This window comes from Mirounga leonina, unplaced genomic scaffold (genome assembly GCF_011800145.1).
Source record: "Mirounga leonina isolate KUSES-001 unplaced genomic scaffold, KU_Mleo_1.0 Mir_94, whole genome shotgun sequence".
Lineage (NCBI taxonomy): Eukaryota > Metazoa > Chordata > Mammalia > Carnivora > Phocidae > Mirounga > Mirounga leonina.
In genome coordinates this window covers 2178347-2202136 of record NW_023270855.1, presented here as the reverse complement: position 1 = coordinate 2202136, position 23790 = coordinate 2178347, and the positions used below count along the sequence as shown (strand labels likewise).

The following is a 23790-nucleotide window of genomic DNA, read 5'->3' as shown; positions in this document are numbered from 1 at the left end:
AGTAAGTGAGGGGGGAGGGACTCACAGAGATGACCAGGACCAGGCTGTCGAGGCAGCAGGACGCAGGACCGAACACCAAGTGTGTGGATCCTCTCAGTTTTGCCTCCCCGACACTTATTTTGTAGCATAAGTACCCCAACTTCCTTGGGGGCCCGTTCTTCCCAGGACCCCCGACCCCTGCTCCAGGGGTGGGTGTGTAATCCAGCCTACCCAGTCTGACTGTTGCACTCGTCCTGGCCACAGGGCTGAGCTGCTGGTCCAGCCAGCTGAGGAGATCCCATTCAAACTGCAGACAAGCCTGACTGAACAGTAAGGAAACGTCGTTTCTCTCCCGACACCAGGTGCTGAGGGAGGGCAGACCCAGGGCCCTGTCAGGGGCTCTGCTTTAGGCTGTTTTCCTCTTTCCTCTGCCCCTATTTGCTTGCCTCCCCCTCAAACTGGTAACAAGAGGGGTGCTTACCCCCTCAGGTTCAAAGATCACAGCCCTCCCTGCAGGAGAAACCCTCCCAGGAGACCTCCCTTCACATTTCACTGGCCAGATCTGGGTCACCAGTCACTGGCAGGGAAGGGGCAGCCTCTGGGCAGAATGGACTTGGGGACAAGGCCTGGGAGAGTGGCCCACACAGAACAGGTCTGGAGGGAGGCGCCAGCCCCACCCGGCTTCTCAATAACGAAGCCAGCCTGCCCCTTTCCTGTCCTACCAGGAGTGTTTGAGTCGTGTTCCCGTCACTTGCCAACAGGGCCCTGCCTAAGACCCAGAGCGTAGGAGATCTGGTGTGGCTCTGGGATGAGAAACTGAGGCTGGAGGGAGAGAGGTGAAGTCACACCCAAAAAGGCAAATGCCTTGATTTCACTCATGTGTGGAATCTAAAAAATGAATGAACAAACAAACCAGCAAACAGAAGTGGACTCATAAATACAGAGAACAAACTGGTGCTTTGGGTAGGGGGGAGGAGGTGGAAAAACAAAGCAACTGAGGCTGGAGGGGTGACAAAGGTGAGACTGCAGTCTGCTCTCTGCCACACAGAGCACTTCAGATTTCCTCCTGGAGACAGGGGCCCCGCCAGCGGAGAAGCGGGACACACACGGCTCTGCAAAGCCCTTGCCGTCCATCCATCCATCAGCGGGTGGGGGCGGGCACCTGAGCCAGGGAGAGCCCCAGTCCCAGTGGGAGAGGGGGGAGGCTGGAGGGCAAGGGCCTGATGGCAGAGACCCCCCTGCGGCAGGACACCAAGTGAAAGGGGATCGGATCATAAGCACCTCCTGATCAATGCCTGCCTCTGCCTCCCCATTCTTGCCCCGGCTTTTCCAAAACGCTCCTCATTTCCTTCACTCCCCTTTGTCCTTCCCTATCCCCCTCTGCTTCGTCAGCTCCATGCCCCCGGCACATGTGACACCCAGGTACAGAGAATGGACTCCCAGGAGTTTCCACCCCAAAGCCAACCACCACAAAAACAGCAAATTCAGAGAAGGCCTTCCTTCCTCATAGATCTTCTGAAACAGGATATGATTAAGGATGAAGACCAGGCTTTACATTTTTGATAAGATACACAGAAGCAGAAGCAGCTCAGTCTTCAGAGCGGGTCTGCACAGGTGGCTCAGGAATCCAGGTCTGTAGCCCTGGGCCCCTGACATATAACCATTCCCTGAAAATGTGCCGGCACTGGGACACAGGACTATCTCTGGCGCTACTCACTGGGCAAGCATCAAGATTCGAGCCTCAAAGAGAAGACAGCCAGGGCGGCAAGCTGCCAGCGGTCCAGCTCCAGGCTTCTCCATCTGGACCCATGAACTGGGGGAGCAGGCACTCCAAACCCAGCCCTCTGGCCGTTCATTATCTACCCGGAATCAAAATCCTACTGCAAAACAAAGAGCCTATTTGCTTTATTGGGTTTTCCCTACTGCTTTGTTCATCAGACAGTTTCTGGGGCCTCCTCTGGGCCTCACCCTAGGACTGGTGCAAAGGGCACAGAGATGGAGAAGACCCAGCCTCTGCTCTCCAGGAGACGAGCTTGGTGGGAGACACAGGCAGAGACAGACACAGAGACACACACAGTGCCAGGCAGTGCCTAACTGTCGACCCAGAGCACCCCTGTGAGGGAGCAGCTAACTAGCCAGAGGGCACACAGGGATTCGAGAGGAAAGAGGTCATGTGCTCCAGGGTAGGGGCACCGCCCACCAAGGCTTCCAGGTGAAAAACAAGGATAAGGGGAGGAAGGTTGCTACGAGTGGGGGAAGGGCAGGGCAGGCAGCAGTGCGGCTGTGGGCTTGTTAGGGTGAGAAAATGCATCTTTTAGATGTCACAGCTTTCTCTCACCTTGTGATCAGCGCGCAAGGGTGGAGGCAAAGGTAAGAATAACAATGCCCAGGGGTATTTAAGACTTTTTTTTTTCCTTTCTGGGGGTTTTTACAAAGAAAAAAATAAATCTGAATATGGAGCTAATTTGGAGGAATATGCTATCAAATTTTGAACTGTCCTCGAACAGGTTTACCAACTAAATAGGCATTTATTTAGATGTTTGTCACCATCATCAGAAAACGAACATGCATTCACAGTGGACGGTGTGAGCTGTGAAGCATATTTCCATTTCAATAACGCATTTAGCAGCCCGGAAAAGAACAGTTTCCTTATAACCTGGGAGGTGCCAGGCCATTTACTACTTCTATACCCCACAAGAGAAATTCCACAGGAAAGGAAAGGAATACTGAATGGCAACGACATAGTAGACAAGAGTTATCAGCTAAAACCCATGTGCCTCCATAGTGCTGGGAACCTTCTGTCCGCCATTCCTAGTGGTCAGCACACCACAGTGCCCCTCTTCCGGAGGCCCTGGACCAAGGTGAGACTTCAGTTTGGGATGAACCCGTGAGATACAGAGAAGCCGAGAACTTGCCTCTCAACTCGCAGACCTCTCTCTCTCTTTCTCCATGGTCTGTGGCTCTGACAGTTTCTGACGTGACAACCCCGATAGCCAATTGCTATTGCAAACATCACTAGCCTGAAATCCCCAGATTAGATGTGACTGGAGGGATTTCGCGAGCTGAGGACCGGGAGAACCAAAAGCCTGAGAAGGAGGCTGGCGAATCTCAGGATGTCTGGTGTTTACGCCATTCTGCGATCTAAATGGGATTTGGTTTTTCTCCTCCAGTCCCATTCCCCCAACATTTCCTCTATCGGCTAATGGGCCCCAGCTGGGAACGGACACAGGCAGCAGAGACAGGGGCCAGGGTCTGACTGGCTCCGGCGGGCCAGCCCTGGCCAGGAGGGGAATGTGACTGTTTATTTGGAATGGCTGTGCCCTGCCTCTGAGGGAGTTCAAGCGGTCAGATGTGTCCAAGTTGATTAGTGAAATCTGACAGGGATGTCACCAGGTTTGGGAGGAGGGCCATCTAGTTTAAAGCCGCCACCCTGCAATGTCCCCAGTGCCCGATAGGCACCGGTCACCAATTATGGTTAGTGGAAAGTGGGGGCAAGAGGAGGTCAGGAGCTCTGGACCTCAGGAGCTTCTGAAATGTGTTTTTATAGGCTCCGTGGCCCACGAGAGGCCTCAGTGGAGCGCCCAGCTCACCTACAAAGCTGCTCTGGAGGTGGGAGGGTCCTGCCCCAGAGAGGAAAGGCCACTGGGCCTGGCACCTCTTTGGGGGCTCCGGGGGCAGGGGATATAGTAGACACAGCCTGGTCTTTGGAGCCAGAGGAGTGACTTCAAATGCTGGCTCTGCTATCTGGTTGCTTAGCAGGCCTGGGCCTAGGTTTTCTTGCCTACTGGGGGCGAGTTACGGCAAAGGAAGGCAGGAACAGAGCTGGCCACCAGTACGCAGCAGTCCTACTCTACCATTAACCTGTACTGCCGATGTGCGAGCAGCTTATGTCACCCTCACAGCACCCCGGCTGTCCCTCAAGACAAAGTCAAAGCTCAGAGGAGTGAAGAGGCCTGCCCACAACTGCAAAGGACTTGAGGCGTGTTCTGACTTCAGTCCTTTCCATCCAAAATCCACATTCATTTCTTAGGGCTGCCCTAACCAATGACCAAACTTGGTAGCGTTAAACAACAGAAATGTATTCTCTCGAAGTCACGCTGGCCAGAAGTCTAAAACCAATGTGTCAGCAGGGTTGGTCCCCTCTGGAGTCTCTGAGAACGAACTCCTTCCCTACCTCTCTCCTAGCATCTGGTGGTTCCAGGCAGCCACTGACATTCCTCGGGTTGGGGCCACATATGCCCTCCCTCTGTGAATCTGTGTCACTGGACACACATCACTGAATAAAGAGCCCACCCTAATCGGGATGACTTCATTTTGAGATCCTTACCTTAATTACATCCACAAAGACTCTTATTCCAAAGGTCATTTCTGAGCTTCTAGGTGGACACAGCTTTTGTGGGTCACAATTCTACCCACTACCGTCCACCCTCAAGTCCCCAAAACTTCATTCACATCCATCCCATGTGCAAAATACTTTTACCCCATCCCAACATCTCCAATTTCTCACCCCATTATAGCATACTCTAAGTGCAAAATCTCATCTAAGTATCATCAGATCAAAAATATCATTTAACCCACCTAATCAGGCACAGATATGACCCATCCTGGGGCCAAATGCCTCTCCACCTGTGGATGTGTGAAACTCAAAAACAAGTTTTCTGCTTTAAAATATAGACACAGCGGGGGCGGGGGGGGGGCGTGCCTGGGTGGCTCAGTTGGTTAAGCGTCTGCCTTTGGCTCAGGTCATGATCCCAGGGTTCTGGGATCAAGCCCCACGTGGGGCTCCCTGCTCAGCCGGGAGCCTGCTTCTCCCTCTCCTTCTGCCTCTCCCTCCCACTTATGCTCTCTCTCTCAAATAAATAAATAAAATCTTTAAAAAAACCCCTAAAATATAGGCAAAGAGAAAAAATGAAGGGAACACAGAAGTCACTAGACTCAAGCAAATCTGAAATCTGAAATCCAACAGAGCAACTTCCATTAGCTTTCCTGGCCTGAAAATGACCCTCTGTGGCTCGGTCCTCCACCTTCTGGGCCCACAGGCTTCACTGGCCCCTGCCTCTGGGCTCGCCTCCCTGGCCTCTGTCTTTGTGTCCATGGCTCTGCCCCTGGAGTTATTCTCCCTCTTGCTTGAAAGGTAACATGAGTTAGCTGAGTAATTCTATCAGTCCATTTCCTACAATTAGAATACCAGAAGTCCAACTGCTTTTTTTTTTTAAACATTTCGTTGGGTTTGTCCCTTTCAGCCCAGGTTAGCAGTGTTTCTGCTGATACAACATTCTCAAAAACCTTGTGGGTCTCTCATGTATGTCAAGGGGATCTGAGGGTTCTCCACAGATCCTTCCTGGAGAGGCCCATCTCTAGTCCTGGTTTCTGCTGAGATGTTTGACTGGATCTATGAGTCACATCCCTAACCTCCACAGCAAAGGCTATCCAGCATCACCGTTGGCCTTTCTCCAGAGTGTCCTTTCTCAAAATGAATTTTCTACTTTTAGCATCACTGGGAATCTGGAAAGGCCGAGAATCTCCCAAATCAAGTGCAGGTACCTTAGTTCCACCTTCAATTCACTCCTTTCATCTCACATTTTACTATAAGCAGCAATGGAGAAAGCACTTTCTACACTTTGACTGGAAAATTCCTCAGTCACATATTTAAGTTCACTACTTACAGTTATGCTTTCCCTGCCTAGTAAATTAGAGAATAACACAGCACTAGAGAGTTAAAAGGTAGGCTGGGGGAAATGGGTGAACAAAAGCAAGAGGAGAATTAAATTTTATATTTGCCAAGCACCTTCCATGTGCCCAAGTACTACAGATCAGTAATGGGACCCTGATGGGAAAGTTCCATCTTTATAAGGATGAAATGAGTGGCCAAAGGGGTGCCTGGGTGGCTCAGTTGGTTAAGCGTCTGCCTTCGGCTCAGGTCATGATCCCAGAGTTCTGGGATCAAGCCCCGCATCGGGCTCCCTGCTCGGCAGGAAGCCTGCTTCTCCCTCTCCCACTCCCCCTGCCTGTGTTCCCTCTCTCGCTCTCTCTCTGTCAAATAAATAAATAAAATCTTTAAAAAAAAAGAAAAGAGTGGCCAAAGACCTCAGAACATGTCCCCACTCAAACATCCCTGTCTGCTTAATGTGGCTGACTCTTTCTGCCTCGGCCCTCCCCCATCCTATACTTTGGTCAAGCATGGTGGCCACTGATGTTATCATCAAACACCTTTTCCTCCCTCAGGTACTGCACTTCAAAGTCTATGTCCCACAGCAACCTCTTCTGACACCACCTTCCTGCTCCAGCTGTTCTCCCAGGCTGCAAACTTATCTTCTCCCAAGCCAGAAGGGATACTGGATGAGGGTGGCCCCCTGGGATCTGCTTCAGGGAGCACCCAGAAGGCAAAGAAATTTACCATTTGATTCATTCTCTGTTCCAGCTGAGAATTAACACGCAGCACTATAATAATCTTGACTTTGTTATATATAAGTTTGGTTTATTTTCATAATTTTGTGCTTTATTTTTTTAAGATTTACACTTTTAGTCCCTGGCGCAACATGGATTTGATTTAAGTGGTGTTTATCCAGGACTAATGGTCTTCAGAGGAGAATCTACAACAGCCAGTAGAGGAGGGGATTCTGACCCTAGGATTCGGGTCCAATGTCAGGGGAGGCCCTGGGACTCGGAAGGGCAGGGCTTCATCCTTCAACTCCTGCTGCCACCCCAGGGAGCCCTGCAACCTGGCCAGTCTCAGGCTATAGGGGAAGCTTTTCTTGTGATTGGTCCTCCCCGGTCAGGAGACTCTTCCCTAATAACGCCAGCCCTGCAGAAGGAAGCAACAACCACAGCACCATAAAATGAGTGGAGCGGGGTGATTGAAACCTGAGATCTCCTTTACCTGGGGAAGCCCTGGTCATTCCTCTCATCCCTGAAATGCCCCTTTCCTACATCCTCCCAGGCTATCCTAGACCAACACAAGTTGGAAGGGCCAACACAAGATATAGGTGCCCTTGCCCTCCCCTTGTTCAGGGCAGCCACTGTTATCGTGGTTCTCCCCCACAGTGTGATAGTGTATTTTATGTGTCAACTAGGCTGAGCCACTGTACTGACAGGTTTGGTCGAGCATTATTCTGGATATTTCTGTGAGGGTATTTTCTGGATGAGATTAACATTAAGAGGAGCAGACTCTGAGTAAAGGAGATTACCCTCCATAATGTGGGTGGACCCCGTCCAATCAGTTAAAGGCCTAAACAGGAAGACTGACCTCCTTGGAAGAAGAAGAAATTCTGCCAGCCAACAGCCTTCAGACCTGAACTGCAACTCTTCCCTGGATCTCCATCTTGCTGGCCTATCCTGTGGATTTTGGACCTGCTGGGCCTCATAATCATGTGAGCCAATTCCTTAAAATACACCCCTTTCTCTCTGTATACATATATACACATGTCTTTTTAGTTCTGTTTTTGAGGAGAACCCTAATATGTCTAGTGAGCCAGACAGTCTTAGAATCTGTCTCAACACAGCCCTCCAGGGAGAACTCCCAGTTCGTAGGCAAACTGAGTTCACTGACTTAGGGCTGTGACTGCATCTTAGTACACGGGGCCAAGTGCAAGCTTCCATGTCCCTGCACTCCAGGTTCCTTTGAGAACTAGACAGCTACCCTGGACCCCAGATTTCTTCTTAGGATCTGCCTGGTTCTAACTAGCCCTTGTTGCCCACCCTTTATTACCCCTGAAGAGAAGGGTGGTCAAGGAGCCTCTGTTTCTTCTCCAGTAAACTAAAACCACAAGAAAAGCCCACTGAAGAGGGGAACTATCAAGGTCACTAAAAGAGCTTTCAGATCAGAGCCAGGCCAGTGGTTACCAGAGGTGGGGGCAATAGGGAGACACGCAGCTGCCCACTAGTCTTCCAAGGGATAACATGGTACCTACTAGTGGTCACTACCAGTATAAAACTCATCTGGATATCCTCCAGATTGTATGACTCTGAGAGACACAAGATTGTAATTGTGTTTAATTTGAAATTCTTGTGGAGAGGCAAAAAGTACCCAGAAAGAAGTCCACGTGTACTTGCCAGCCTGAGGTATGGGGCTTGTAGAAAGGGAGGGTGTACACCCTGCACCCTCACTTGTTGACCATGTGATCCTGAGCCCACTACACCTTCTAGGGCTTCCATTTCTTCATCTACAAAGAACACCTACTCGGGAGGCTCATCACGGCACATCATAGGCCTCCAATACATGGGTATTGTTATGAGAACTAGGGAGAGTGGTGATTCTAGAATCCAGTCAGGGTAGGAGAGAAGAGGGAGTGGAGCAGAGCCAGAGGGCCAGCCCTGGGGAGCTGGCCCAGCAGGCTCAGCTGCTAGAGAGGCAAAGGGGTCGTCCCTCTCCCTCGCCACTAGAGAGACAAACAAAAACGAAGGAAAAGGTAAGACTGACCTTGAGGGCGGGAATCTCCACACTGTCGCCGAGGCTGATGGAGCCTGAGAGGATGGTCCCTGTCATCACAGTGCCTTGGCCTTTGATGGAGAAACAGTGGTCCACAGACATGAGGAGTGGTCCCGAGGGGTCTCTCATCGGGATGGAAATCTGGGATGTCAGGAGCTAGAAAAGAGATGCCACACGCTGGTGCCACACGCTGCCGGGGAGGGGAGCTGAACTGGGCAGGCCGGAGCAGGGCAGAAGGGGCGGCCAGTCCCTGGGCAAGCTGGCCCCGCTCGGAAGCGGACAGCTCCCTGACGGCAGCCCAGACTGCCATCGTGCCCTCGGCTCCTCTGGGTTCGAAGGAAAAGGGCACCTGGAGAAGCCTCCTCTCTCCTCTCGCTGGGGTAACCAACGGCCTCCCAAAAGGCCGGCACCGGGGCCTGCTGCGCGACAGCCTAGGGCACATCGATTGGACCTCACCGGCCTTCCCAGCCTTCTGAGCCCACAGGATTTAAGATGTGTCATCGTCTAGCCCCTAGCTACCGGAGAGGCCTCATCCCCCTCCATGTGCCCTCTCACAGCAGGCACCAGCCACTGGCAGGCCCCGCAAGCTTACCAGCCAGCTTCACCTCCCCTTCTCCGGGGAGATGCCGCCCCTGGGAAGGCTTCTCGGCCCCCTCTGCACGGCTGCGCTCCCCGCCCCCATCCCCCGTTAACACGCTGTTGTGAGCATTTGCTTGTTTGTCTCTCTCCTAGGGCCTGAGTCCTTCCAAGTATCTCCAGCAGCTGGCATGGGGCCTGAGAAGCACAGGGGCCCAAAGGCCCTGGGTGAGCAGGGCTGCCGCCGTGTATGGAGGGGCGGGAGGGGGTGAGGCTGCGGCTCCAAGCCCAGGCAGAGCCGGGGGACCACCTAATGTCTGCCAAGGGCCAGTGTTGCCCCCTCAGTCTGCAGGGCTGCTGCTTCTGCTCCGCCAACACTTTCCGCGCGCTTCAGCTGCATCGGCCCATTTTCCTCATGCTGTCTACGTGCTTGCGGATGTCAGAGCTAATTCCCAATAAACAAAGGAAAGTAAAGACTGCATTATTCCTTCTATTTGGCTGCTTTCGGATTTCGTTAGCAAAGAGGCTGTCAAAAAGTATTTGGTAGTGAATGTTCCAAACTCTCAGCCTTGTGATAACAATTCTTCTGGAAAAAAGACTAAAGATTCAAAACAGGCTTGGCCTGGGATTTATGCAGAGGCTTCTTAAAGGAATACACAAACATCTTCATAGCAGCATTTGCGAATTTTGCTTTAATAAAAAAATCTGTCCAAGGCTCCCAGACCACTGTTCTCTGAAGCAGATGAAAAAGTAACAAAAGCCTCAGCCAGAAAAGGTTTGCTTTGCTAAGTCAGTTGCAGCAGCACCATGTAATCATAGACATGGTGGCAGTGCACACGATCGCATCTGTTCTTGGCTCTGTGGGTCCAGGTGCAGGGGGATCCCAAAGACACCCCAACTGATCTGGGACTGGATGCCAGCTCCACCACATACTTGCTGTGAGACCTTAGGCAAGTTACTTAACTTCTCTGAACCTCAGACTCTTCCCTGGTTAAGGCGGGGATAAATAATGTGAGCCTCCCAGCGCCACTGTGAAAGCCCATGATCACTGTGAGAGGCATGTAAAGAACAGCACAGCTCCTGGTATGTGATAAGTGCCATCGCTGCCATAGTAAACTCTGATACAGCACTGTTCTGAGCACAGGACACTATTAACCTCAGCTAACCTGCACGCCGACTCCATAGCTAGTGTTCTTTCCCCAACTTTACAACTGAGGGAACAGAGGCAAGAGAGATCAGGTCACGTGCCTAAGGCCACACAGAGAGCAGGTGGTGGGCCCAGCGTCCAGCCCCAGAGTTGCCACTCCACCCTTCCGACTGAGGGACACTGTGGTCACTGCCATCCTCACAGCAGCATCACCACCACCCCACCACCCCCGCCCTGCCCTCTGGCTGCCCTGGGCACCCTGTGGTGGCTGGGCTGCCTCCCTGCTTTTACTACCACTGAGCCTGGAGGAAAAGCCTGTGCCTCAGAAGCGCCATTATTTAGTGGAGACCACGAGGCCCTGAGCAGCACTGCCCTGCTGCTGGGCCCGTCTCCATCAGCCAGTGGGACACACCGGGGGAATGGCACGGTCTGAAGGCCTGGAATGGAAGACATGGCCTGGAGCCCCAGGAGGCAGGAGCTGCTCCGTCTGAGTGGGGATGTTTGACAAGAGAAAGGAAAAAGAATGACTTACAAGGGTGTGGACAGCTCTGTAGGACCTTGGGCTAGAGACTGAGGCCTCTGCTTCTGTTTTGGTTTAAATCTTGGAGGGAAGTGAGGGAGGGTACACTAAGGTATGCATGTGCCTGGGGGAGGGGTGGTGGTAGTTAAAGGAACAGCTCAGACTCTTTTGCTGGGGTGCCTCCCCCTTCTCTCCCTCTCATACTGAGCAGGATACAAGGGGCCTGAGTAGGATACAGGGGGCCTGAGTGGGGCTGGGGCCAGAGGCCAGCCTGGATTCAAGTGGACAGTACCTCAATGAGCTCTGAGATGCCCTGTGGAGCTTCTGTTTCAGGGGCCTCTGGCCCCCCAGGCTTGGCTGCCACGGGTATAATCGGTGCACCTCGGAACCTGAAATGGAAAAACAAGCCCCGCCAAGTTACAGAGATCATCAGCATGGATGAGCAGCCGATGAGGAAACGGAGGCCCCACAGGGAAACCCTTAGGTTGAATGATAAAATTTAAAAGGGTGCTCCTAGGTTTTAACCTCTACTTTCACAACCCACTCTGAGGAGGCAACAGTGAGCCCTAGCTCGCAGGACTCTGAATAAAAGACCCCCTTGAAGAAGACCAGTAAATACATCCCAGCCTCCTGCACAGACTCACGAAATACTGGTTTATCAAAAAATCCCTGAAGGGGCGCCTTCAGTCTTTAAGCGTCTGTCTTCAGCTCAGGTCATGATCCCAGGGTCTGCAATTGAGCCCAACATTGGGCCCCCTGCTCAGCGGGGAGCCTGCTTTTCCCTCTCCCTCTGCCTGCTGCTCCCCCTGCTTGTGCTCTCTCTCTGTGTCAAATAAATAAATAAAATCTTAAAAAAAAAAAAAAAAGTCCCTGAAGATGCACCTGGAAACATACTTCCACCATCCCAGTGTCTAATGGAGGGTATTCCTGCCTGGACCCTCCTGAAGAGGGCATCCTTCTTTAAGAAGACATTCTTCCTCTTCTTCTTCTTCTTTTTTAATATTTACTTATTTTTTGAGAGAGCACAAGCAGGAAGAGGGGCAGAGGGAGAGAGAATCCTCAAGCAGACTCCCCGCTGATCATGGAGCCAGATGCAAGGCTCAATCCCAGGACCCTGAGATCATGACCTGAGCCAAACCCAAGAGTCGGTTGCTTAGCCAACTGAGCCACAAAAGTGCCCCAGAAGAGATTCTTACTATGAGTATACATTTATCTTTCACAATACACAACCCATAATCCTATCATGTATCATAAAGAATTTTCTGTTGAATGATAGCAACAACAGTGATATAATGGCAAATAAACTAGGAGGATGTGAAATTTTATGTATGCTATAACCAAAATAAAAAAAGATCCCTTGGCAATGCATGGAAAAACCAAGGTTAGAAGAAAGGGCACTCCAATGGCAGGATTATGGGTTGTATATTCATCCTCTAAGTGTTAGCAATGGCTGAGCCAAGCATATCACCTGGACACCTTCTGTGAAAGCTCTCAGCACCACTATGGAACTATCACCATTTTATAGATGAGAAATTGAGGCCTAGAGAGGTGAATTAATTTGCTACAAGTCATTTACTATAAATCTCAGAGCCAAACTCTAACCCAGCCCATCTGACTCTAGAACCAAGGGTCATAGCTTCCACGTTATAATCCTACTGCCCAAGCCTCCTCTTTCATTTATACAGCTGCATAATAGTGTGACGCAGAATTTACATGCTTTCCCCCACTAATGTTACTCATTTAGAACATTCTGAATTTTTCACTATTATAAATAATACTGGTAAACATGTAGGTGGACATGATTGGCTTTTTTTTCCCCTTGCTTTGGGATTAATTCATGGGGTATAAGTCTAAGACTCAACATACATTGAAAAATCAGCAAAATGGTGGAAATAGGACAATCAGAAAGCCTTTTCTCCATAAAACCAATAAGAACACGGGCAAAAAATCATCAGAAGCAACTTTTTCAGAACTCTAGAAATTAACCAAAGGTTTGCAGCAATCTGTGGAATGTTTATTCAAGAAAAATGGCTGAATCTTGGTAAGAATAAAAGCTTTGTGGCATTTTAACTTGCCTTATTCCCATCCACTCCTCCCTAATTCTGCAGTAGCCTTTTTTTTTAAAGATTTATTTATTTATTTATTTATTTATTTATTTATTTATTTATTTATTTATTTATTTATTAAAGGTTATTTATTTATTTATTTGAGAGAGAGCACATGAGAGGGGGGAGGGTCAGAGGGAGAAGCACACTCCCTGCCGAGTAGGGAGCCCGATGTGGGACTCGATCCAGGGACTCCAGGATCATGACCTGAGCCGAAGGCAGTCGCTTTAACCAACTGAGCCACCCAGGAGCCCTCTGCAGTAGCCTTAATAACCAGCATCTGCTATCAGAATGGAAGCCAGCAGCCTGACAGCCACTGAGGGGGCAGAATGGGTCTGAGTTCCATCAAAGCCCCTTTCCTAGAGAATTGTCATTATTTTTCCTTTCCTTCCTTCCTGGAAGACTCCACTTGCAAAGCTATCTTTATTTTTCCTCAAGGGCATTTGCTGAAAACAATCAGAGGCAGTTGTTTACTATCACAGCTGCCTGAGGGAGGATAACAGTTTGGGTACATTGGCTGACCAAACAGCTTAGAAGGAAAAGCTAGGAGCTTCCATGGGAGCTTTGGAAAACTTTCCATGGGAGGTTTGGAGGTTTCCTGGGACTCTAGAAGGCTATCTGCAGGCAAAAGCACTGTGCATGGTCAGGAAAGACATGAGAAGGCCCTAAGTTCTTACCTCTGGCTGACCTTGATATTCTATGCAAACAGGAAGTGAAGGCCAAGGCAGAGTTGTCAATTACCTGCCTGAGCACTGAAAGCATGCCCCAATATGCACATAGAGATCCTTGGCAAAGATTGGGAGACTTATTGATTCTAGGCATTTAACGAAAGCTCTAATCAGTAGCTGGCCACTAAGCTAACTGAGCAGAGACTTCAGTGGTCACACATGACTTTCAGAATTACTTCACAATGGGGCGCCTGGGTGGCTCAGTCGTTAAGCATCTGCCTTCGGCTCAGGTCATGATCCCAGGGTCCTGGGATCGAGCCCCGCATCGGGATCCCTGGTCAGCGGGAAGCCTGCTTCTCCCTCTCCCACTCCCCCTGCTTGTGTTCCCTCTCTCGCTGTGTCTCTGTCTGTCAAATAAATAAAATCTTAAAAAAAAAAGAATTACTTCACAAAAGTCACTAACCAAATTAAAAACAAACTATGAAAGTGTGGGTGAAGAAGAGAATCTGATGTCCAGAATTGCCACATTATATTATTCTGTAGGTGCAGTTTTCAACAAAGAATCACAGTACAGCATAGGAACAAAAGTATGGTCCAGACACAAGAAAAAAAGGAGTTAATAAAAATTGTTCCTGAGAAATCCCTACTAGACAAAAATCTTAAATCAGCTATTTTAAATTTGTTCAAGAAACAAAAGAAACCATTCTAAAGAGCTAAAGGAAAGAACGAAGATAATGTGTCACCAAAGAGGAAATAACAAAAAAGAGTTAGAAATTATAAAAAAAAGAAACAAATAGAAATTTTGGATTTGAAAAATACAATAACTAAAATGAAAAATCTGCTAGAGGAGCTTAATAGCAGATTTGAGCAGGCAGAAGAATCAACAAACTTGAAAATAGATCAACTGGGATTATGAAACCTGAGGAAAACAAAGAAAAAAGAGAGAAGAGAAATGAACACAGCCTCAAAGATGTGAGACATTATCAAGTATATCAACAAGTGCATATTGAGAAGTCCAGAAACAAAGGTGAGATGGGGCAGCAAGATCTGAATAAACTTCAAAAACTTCCAAAGTTTTTGAAGGACATCTAAAAAGCTTAGCAAATTCCAAGTAGGAAAAACTCAGAGATGTGACCTACACACATCATAATCAAACTGTCAATGGCCAAAGACAAGGAGAAAGCAGCAAGAGAGAAGAGGCTCATTCAGCACAAGGCATCCTCAATAAGAGTAACAGCTGATCTCTTCAGAAACCATGACAGCCAATCCCAAATACCTAAAAACAAAAAACAAAACAAAAACAAAAGCAGAAAAACCTATCACATAACAGACACTTGATAAATATTCATTAAATAAATGAATAAATGAACAAGTTAAAAAAAAGAAAAGAAAAAAAGAAACGATGGCAGCTAGAAGGTAATGGGATGACATTCAAAGTGCTGAAAGTTAAAAAAAAAAAAAAAAAAGTCAACCAAGACTTGTGTTTCTGGCAAAAAAAACATGCTTCAAAAATGAAGGAGAATGTAGAATTACCATATGGCCCAGAAATTTCCTAAGTATAAACCCCCCAAAATGGAAAATAGGTACTCAAACAAATACATGTACATGTATATGTTCATAACAGTACTAGTCACAAAAGCCAAAAGCTAGAAACAGCCCAAATGTCCATCAATGCTAAGTGAAAAAAGCCAGACACAAGAGATCACATATTGTGTGATTTATATGAAATATCCAGAATAGACAAATCCATAGAGACAGAAAACAGATTGGTGTTCCCAGGGCTGAGAGAACAAGAAACAGCTGCTAAATGGGTACAGGGTTTCTGAAATCAGATAGTGGTGATGCTTGCATAATTCTGTACACATTAAAAGGGTGAATTTTATGGTATGTGAATTGTATCTCAATTAAAAAGAAAAAAACATACATTGAAAGGTTTTCTACTTTTTTCACTACCACAATAATTATCTGTGATGTCTATTTCACTAAACATACATCAAAATCTCCTTATTTTTTATGCACACCTCATTTTAATTTGTATTTCCTTAATAAGCCATACAATGTTGAACATCTTCCATCTATTTATTTACTAAGTGTACTTTTAGGGAACATTTCCACACCACTTCCAGTTCTGGTCTTTGCTTCCTCCAGTAGGTGCACTCTCACCTTCCTCAGACTTTAAAAATTGCTCTGAAGTGCGTCTCTGTATGCAGTCCAATGTCCAACACAGCAGGAGCGAGGGAAAGGGACGGGGTCGAATACAATGGTACCAGGTGCTGTAGGCTTTGCACTCCTCATCTCATCAACCCCACAAGGTGGCTGTTAATTACTCCTTCTCCGGTTTTACACAAGGGGTCCTAAGTTGGCTAGGGTCTGTCATTTGCTCCAGGTCACACAACTAATGAGTGGGAGGGCTATGATTAAAAGCCAACTCTGGGTTTACCATCTACCTGAGAATATCAAGAGAGTTAGAGGCATGGCTGTGTGCCTCTTCTCAAATCCATGAGAATTTGGAAAGTGGCTGATCTTCAAAGATCAGGCAATGTAACATATTTAAGTCCTATAAACAGATTAACAAAATCCTTGCCCTTTAGTAATTTTAGTTCTCAAACCAATGAAAGAAAGATGATGATAGCTATAATGACAATATTCAATATCTCATAGTTTGCTATCACTTTCAAATAAAGACATAAATTTACTGGATCCTTAAAACAACCCTTGGAGGTAGGAAGAACAGTTGTTAACATTCCCATAACATTAGTTGAATACTACGTGAATGGCACTTGGTTAAATGCTTCCATGACCCCATTTAATCCTCATGGTAATGATGTGAGGGATAAAATTGGCATTTTAGAGATGGAGAAACTGAGGCACAGAGAGGTTAAATGGCTGCTAAAGGGTCATATGTGAAGTAAATGGCAGAATATAGGAGCTGTGTTCCAGAGCTCTGTCCTTCCCACCTATGCTGGACATCCCAACAATGACCTCTACAAAAGCCAAAAGGCTCCCTTCCCCAGGAATGACTACTGTGTCGGATGTCACCACTGCTCCTTTGAAACATAAGAATAGAAGATGGAGCCCAGTGCCCCCACCCACCGAGACAGGGCTGGGTTGCTCTGCTCCAACCCCTCCTGCCTCTATTTCAGTGTTACCTTCACACAGGTCACTGGTCCTATACCCTCTTCCCAAGGTTTGTCAAATCGGCCTACCACCTAAGTAAGCTATTATTTCTCAAGGTTTTTCCTTTAAAACAATTTACATTCTTTTTTTTTTTTTTAAAGATTTTATTTATTTATTTGAGAGAGAGAGAATGAGAGACAGAGAGCATGAGAGGGAGGAGGGTCAGAGGGAGAAGCAGACTCCCCGCCGAGCAGGGAGCCTGATGCAGGACTCGATCCAGGGACTCCAGGATCATGACCTGAGCCGAAGGCAGTCGCTTAACCAACTGAGCCACCCAGGCGCCCTCTTTTTTTTTATTCTTATGTTAATCCCCATACATTACATCATTAGTTTTAGATGAAGTGTTCCATGATTCATTGTTTGTGCATAACACCCAGTGCTCCATGCAGAATGTGCCCTCCTCAATACCCATTACCAGGCTAACCCATCCTCCCACCCCCCTCCCCTCTAGAACCCTCAGTTTGTTTTTCAGAGTCCATTGTCTCTCATGGTTCGTCTACCCCTCTGATTTCCCCCGCTTCATTCTTCCCCTCCTGCTACCTTCTTCTTCTTTTTTTTTTTTTCCTTAACATATATTGCATTATTTGTTTCAGAGGTACAGATCTGAGATTTAAAAGTCTTGCACAATTCACAGCGCTTACCAGAGTACATACCCTCCCCAGTGTCTATCACCCAGTCACCCCATCCCTCCCACCCCACCCCCCACTCCAGCAACCCTCAGTTTGTTTCCTGCGATTAAGAATTCCTCATATCAGTGAGGTCATATGATACATGTCTTTCTCTGTTTGACTTATTTCGCTCAACATAATACCCTCCAGTTCCATCCACGTCGTTGCAAATGGCAAGATTTCATTCCTTTTGATGGCTGCATAATATTCCATTGTGTATATATACCACATCTTCTTTATCCGTTCATCTGCCGATGGACATCTTGGCTCTTTCCACAGTTTGGCTAAACAATTTACATTCTTACTTAAAAACACTTACTGAAAAACATGATTCTATATTATTATCTAAATGGAAGACCAGTGTCATTTGCCACAAAGAAAAGATATAGGAGAGACCCTCCCACCACCAGCCACAAGGACAGCCATTGGCCAATGGTCTCCACTCCCTCTGTTCCGTAAAACCTGTGCCTAAAGCCTGGTGTACACTAAATGCCCATGCCCAGGAGACGGCTTGAGGCTCGCAGCCACACTTGAGAGTCTAGTATACCCCATACGTTTGCTTTCACCAAGTGACTTTTTTTTTTTTTTAAAGATTTTATTTATTTATTTGAGAGAGAGAATGAGATAGAGAGAGAGAGCATGAGACGGGGGAGGGTCAGAGGGAGAAGCAGACTCCCTGCTGAGCAGGGAGCCCGATGCGGGACTCGATCCCGGGACTCCAGGATCATGACCTGAGCCGAAGGCAGTCGCTTAACCAACTGAGCCACCCAGGCGCCCCACCAAGTGACTTTTAAGCTGAACAGGAGGCACAATCGTTATGGCATAAACTTGGTAATGCCAGTTGTGTTACTTTAATTCAATTTAGTATCATAAAACAGTGTGATAATAGCTATTTCTATGAGAACTAAGTTGAATTATCTAGAAAGATGCAATACAGATAAACCTCTTTAAAATCTAGTGATAAATTAGGTGTGAATAAGAAAATCATAAAAGACTTCAGGGGGTGGGGGCCTGGGTGGCTCAGTTGGTTAAGCCTCCAACTCTTGGTTTCTGCTCAGGTCATGATCTCAGGGTCGTGAGATGGAGCCCCGTGTCGGGCTCCACGCTCAGCAGGGAGTCTGTTTGAAATTTTCTCCCTCTCCCCCTCTCCCTGCTTTTTCTTTCTCTCTCCAAATAAATAAATAAATCTTAAAAAAAAATAATAATAAAGACTTCAGGGGAGGTTGTGCAAACACAGAAAAGTTCTCCACTCACACTGCTGAGCAAATTGTACTTCCCATTAAGGAGACCAAAATTGTAGACAGTGCATTTGGGATGGTTTATATGTAAAAGAACTCAGAGCACCAGTCAGTGGGCTCAAACTGGAAGAAAAGATGGGCCGGGCAGAATATTTTCCAGCAAGTGACAGATGTAATAAGGTCATGAGCTCCTGTGGCAAGTACCTTGGCTGAGGCAAGCCATCTGATGCTCAGACACAACAGAACCAAAGCCATTTGCTGAGGCTTTCTCCAGGAAATTTAACTGGAGAACACCTTTAACACACTGGTAGAACTATTCTAACTTATAAGATGCTATCAAGAGAAGCAATCTCTCTCTCTCGCTCTCTCTCTCTCTCTCACACACACACACACACAGGCACTAAGCATGCCGCACCTGGAGAGAAAAAAAAAGCCAAAATGACGACTGCAGCTGCCTAAGGTCCTGCAGCTGGGACGTGCAAATTACAACTTTTTAATACTGGCAAAGCAACAAACCCTAGAGCTTTTAAAAGCATAGATTCTGACCAAGAAGAACATCCAGAATATAGCTTGCTTTACTGAATTCAGACCAAAAGAATTAATGATAACATATGAATCAGGAGTGCTAATTTGTGTAAAATTGAAATTACAGGTGATGCAGAAATCACACATGCCCAAACAAAACAGCAAGAAGAAGAGGAGATAAGCCTGAATTTAGAATGCAAAACTGCTCACATAGCCAAGATGCCCCAGATGAGCCTGGATCAACTGCCAACAGTGTAGTGTTAATGAGGAAGGGGAGGCACGACACTGAGAACCTTGTATGTTCCCCCGGAGCAACTTACATTATTGATATTATTAACTAAGGATGCATGTATGTGTTGTAAGTTAAAATATTATTTAAGGTCTGAATGTGTCATTTTTTATAATTCTCTGCTTTAAGCAACTTTTGATTAATCAACTACAGTTCCCTTCAGAGGACAAGAAATCTACTATTGTAGCTACAAAAATAGAAAGAAAGAAAGCAAAAGAAGGCTATTAAATCCTAGCTAGATACTATTCCCTGCTGAAGGTTCTGAGCCTTGTTAAAACGTTAGGGAAATGCTGAAGACATAGTAGGACCAGGCTGAGACATTTTCCTGAACTTAAGAGAAGAGATTTAAAATAACTGAAAAAGAATTCACTTTCTCAGATAACTCCATGCATTTTTTCCAATTTTTTATAGTAGTAAAATACACATAACAAAAAATTACCATATTAACCATATGTAAGTGTATAGTTCAGTGGTATAAAATACATTCATAATGTTGTGCAGCCATCACAACCACCCAACTCCAGAGCTCTTTTTTTTAAAAAGATTTATTTATTTATTAGAGAGAGAGAGTGCATCAGGGGGCAGAGGGAGAGAGAGAATCTCAAGCAGGCTCCCCACTGAGTGCAAAGCCTGATGCGGGGCTCGATCTCATGACTCCAAGATCATGCATGACCTGAGCTGAAATCAAGAGTGGGATTCTTAACCAACTGAGCCACCCAGGTGCCCCCCAGAGTTCTTCTTATAAAAACTCCATACCCATTAAACAGCAACTCCCCATTCCCCCACCCCTTAGCTCCTGGCAATAGTACTCTGGTTCTAGGATTCTGAATATCTCACATAAATCGAATAATACAGTATTTGCCTTCTTATAACTGCCTTACTTCACATAGCAAAATGTCCTTAAGGTTCATCTATGTTGTAGCATGTATCAAAATCTCCTTCATTTTTAAGGCTAAATAATATTCCATGGGGAATGTATGTACCACACTTGGCTTATTCATTCATCCATCAATGAACACCTGGATTGCTTCCACCTTTTTGCCATCATGAATAATATTATTATGAACATGGGCGTACAAATATCTCTTGGGACTCTGCTTTCAATTCTTTTGGATATATACCCAGAAGTAGAATTGCTGCATGGTAATTCTATTTTTAAGAGTCTCATGCTCTACCGACTGAGCTAGCCGGGCGCTGGTGGTAATTCTATTTTTAAATTTTTAAAGTTTTTATTTATATTCCACTTAGTTAACATAACTATTCTTAATTTTTTGAGGAACCCCCATACCACTATCCATGTCAGCTGTACCACTTTACATTTCCACTAACACTGCATAAAAGCTCCAATTATCCACATTTCGCCAACACTTATTTTCTTGTTTTTTGACAACAGCCATCCAAATGGATATGAGGTGGTATCTCACTGCAATTTTTATTTGCATTTCCCTAATGACTGGTGATGCCGGCATTTTTTCATGTACTTATTGGCTATTCACACATCTTCTCTGGAAAAATGTCTATTCAAATCTTTCCCATTTTTGAATCAGGTCATTTGTTTTTTGTTCTTCAGTTTTAGAAGTTGCCTATATATTCTTATTATCAGATATACAGATTTACAAATACTTTCTCCCATTCTGTAGGTTGCCTTTTTACTCTGTTGATACTCTGTCTTTTGATGCACAAATCTTAAAAATTTTCTTCTGAGAGTTTTAGGTCTTACATAGTTCTCTGACCCCCTTTGAGCTAATGTTTGTAGATGATGTTAGATAAGGGTCCACTCATCATTTTGCAGGTGGATATCCATCCAGTTTTCCCAGCATCATTTGTTGAAAGACTGTCCTTCCCCCATTGAATGGTCTTGACCCCCTGGTCAAAACTCATCTGACCATATATGCAAGGGTTTATTTCTGGGCTCTCTATCCTATTCCATTGGTGTATATGTCTGTCTCTATGCTAGTACCCATACTGCTTTGATTACTGTCGCTTTGTAGTAAGATTTGAAATCATGAAGTAGGAACTCCCCATTCTTTTTCAAGAATGTTTCAGCTGGTTGGGGAACATTCAGACTCCATATGAATTTCAGTATGGGTTTTTCTATTTTTGCAAAAAACATGATTGGGATTTTGATAGGGATTATGTTGAATCTATAAATTGCTTGGGGTAGTACTGACATGTTAACAATATTAAGTCTTCTAATCCATGAACAGGAGATGTATTTCTATTTATTTATGACTTTTTAAATTTCTTTCAGCAATGTTTTATAGCCTTCATTATACAAAGCTTTTACCTCCTTGGTTAAGTTAATTCCTAAGTATTTTATTCTTTTTGATGCTAGTACAAATGAAATTCTTTTCATAATTTACTTTTCAAACTATTCATCGTTAAAGTAGAAAAATGCAACTGATTTTTGCAGTTGGCCTTGTATCCTGCTACTTTGCTGAATTCATTCATAAGGTCTAATAGGCTTTTGTGGAATATACGTGGTTTTCTACATGTAAGATCATACCATCTGTGAAGAGATCATTTTACTTCTTCCTTTCCAACTGGACACTTTTATTTCCTTTTCTTGCCTAATTATTCTGACTAGAACTTTCAGTACTATCTTGAATAGAAGTGGCAAAAAGTGGTAATGCTTGTCTTGTTCCTGATCTTAAAGGAAAAACCTCTTTCACCATTGCATATGATGTTTGTTATGGGTTTTTCATGTATGGCTTTTATTACTTTGACGTACTTCCCTTCCTAGTCTGTTGAGTATTTTTATCATGAAAAGGTGTTGAATTTTGTAAAATGCTTTTTCTGCATCATTTGAAATGATCATGTGGTGTATTACATTAAAATGTGATTTTTGTATGTTGAACTATCCTTACATTCCAGGAATAAATCCTACTTAGTTGTGGTGTGTAATCATTTTAATATGCTGCTAAATTCAGTTTGCTAACATTCTGCTGAAGATTTTTACATCAATGCTCGTAAGGGATTTGGGTCTTCAGTTTTCTTACAGTATCTTTGTCTGGCTTTGGTATCAAAGTAATGCTGGCCTCAAGAATGAGTCAGAAAGTATTCTCTCTTCTTCCATTTGTTAGGAAAATTTTAGGAAGAATTGGTTAGGTCTTCCCTGAATGTTAGCTAGAAGTCACCAATCAATCAGGTCCAGAGCTTTTCTTTGTTAGGAGATTTCTGAGTACTGATTTAATCTCCTTAATAGTTACAGGTGTGTGGGGCACCTGGGTGGCTCAATTGGTTAAGCGGCAGCCTTTGGTTCAGGTCATGATCCTGGGGTCCTGGGATCGAGCCCTGCATCGGGCTCCCTGCTCAGTGGAGAGCCTGCTTCTCCCTCTTCCTGCTGCTCTCCTACTTGTGCTCTCTCTCTCTGTCAAATAAATAAATAAAATCTTTTAAAAAAAATAACTGCTCTCATGTCTTAAAAAAAAAAATAGTTACAGGTGTATTCAGATTGTTGATATGTTTATGATTTAGTCTTCATAGGTTTTGTTTTTCTACGAATCTGTCCATTTCATCTAGGTTACCCAATTTGTACAGCTGTTCATAGTACTTTCTCATAATCCTTTTAATTTCTACAGAATTAGTAGTAATGTCCCCATTTTCATTTCTGATTTTAATAATTTGAGTCTTCTCTCTTTTCTTCTTAGTCCATCTAGCTAATAGATTTTGTCTATTTTGTTGATCTTTTCAAAACCAACTTGTGGTTTCCCTGATTTTCTCTATTGTTTTTCTTTTTTTTTTTTTTTTTTAAGATTTTATTTATTTATTTGAGACAGAGAGAATGAGATACAGAGAGCATGAGAGGGAGGAGGGTCAGAGGAAGAAGCAGACTCCCTTCCGAGCAGGGAGCCCGATGTGGGACTCCAGGATCATGACCTGAGCCGAAGGCAGTCGCTTAACCAACTGAGCCACCCAGGCGCCCTCTATTGTTTTTCTTTCTCTGTTTCATTTTTCTCTTCTCTAATCTTTATTAATAATTTCCTGTGCTATATTTAAGTTTAGTTTGTTCTTCTTTTTCTAGTCCCTTAAGTTGTAAAGTTAGGTTGTTGATTTCAAATCACTCTTATTTTTTAATGTAAGAATTTATAAGTATAAATTTTCCCCTTAGCACTGCTTTTACTGCATACCATAAATTTGGTATATTATGTTTTGTTTATTATTCATCTCTAAGTATTTCTAATTTCCTTTATGATTTCTTCCTTGATCCATTGGTTGTTTAAGTCTGTTAATTTCCACAAATTTGTGAATTTTCCAATCTTACTTCTGTTATTGATTTTTAACTTCATCCTATTGTGGTCAGAAAAGGTATTTCGTATGATATCTTTTTAAATCTATTGAGACTTAATTTGAAACTTAATTGAGACTTCCGTCATTATGCTTAATTTGTGGCTTAACACATGGCCTATCCTGGAAAATGTCCCAGGTGCATGTGGGAAAAACATGTACGCTATAGTTGTTGGATCAAGT

The 23790-nt window shown here is 45.3% G+C and overlaps 1 protein-coding gene across 2 annotated transcripts in view; it reads right to left on the bottom strand.

Moving 5' to 3' along the window:
* Window positions 1-23790, bottom strand: part of EEFSEC (eukaryotic elongation factor, selenocysteine-tRNA specific) — a 245714-nt gene that overhangs the window by 123182 nt on the left and 98742 nt on the right. For both annotated transcript variants that reach the window (XM_034998286.1, XM_034998287.1), the window contains exons 3-4: window positions 10943-11039; window positions 8399-8563 (exon numbers count right to left, since the gene is read on the bottom strand). In XM_034998286.1, the coding sequence (XP_034854177.1) occupies window positions 8399-8563; window positions 10943-11039 (262 nt within the window). The remainder of the gene's footprint in view (window positions 1-8398; window positions 8564-10942; window positions 11040-23790) is intronic.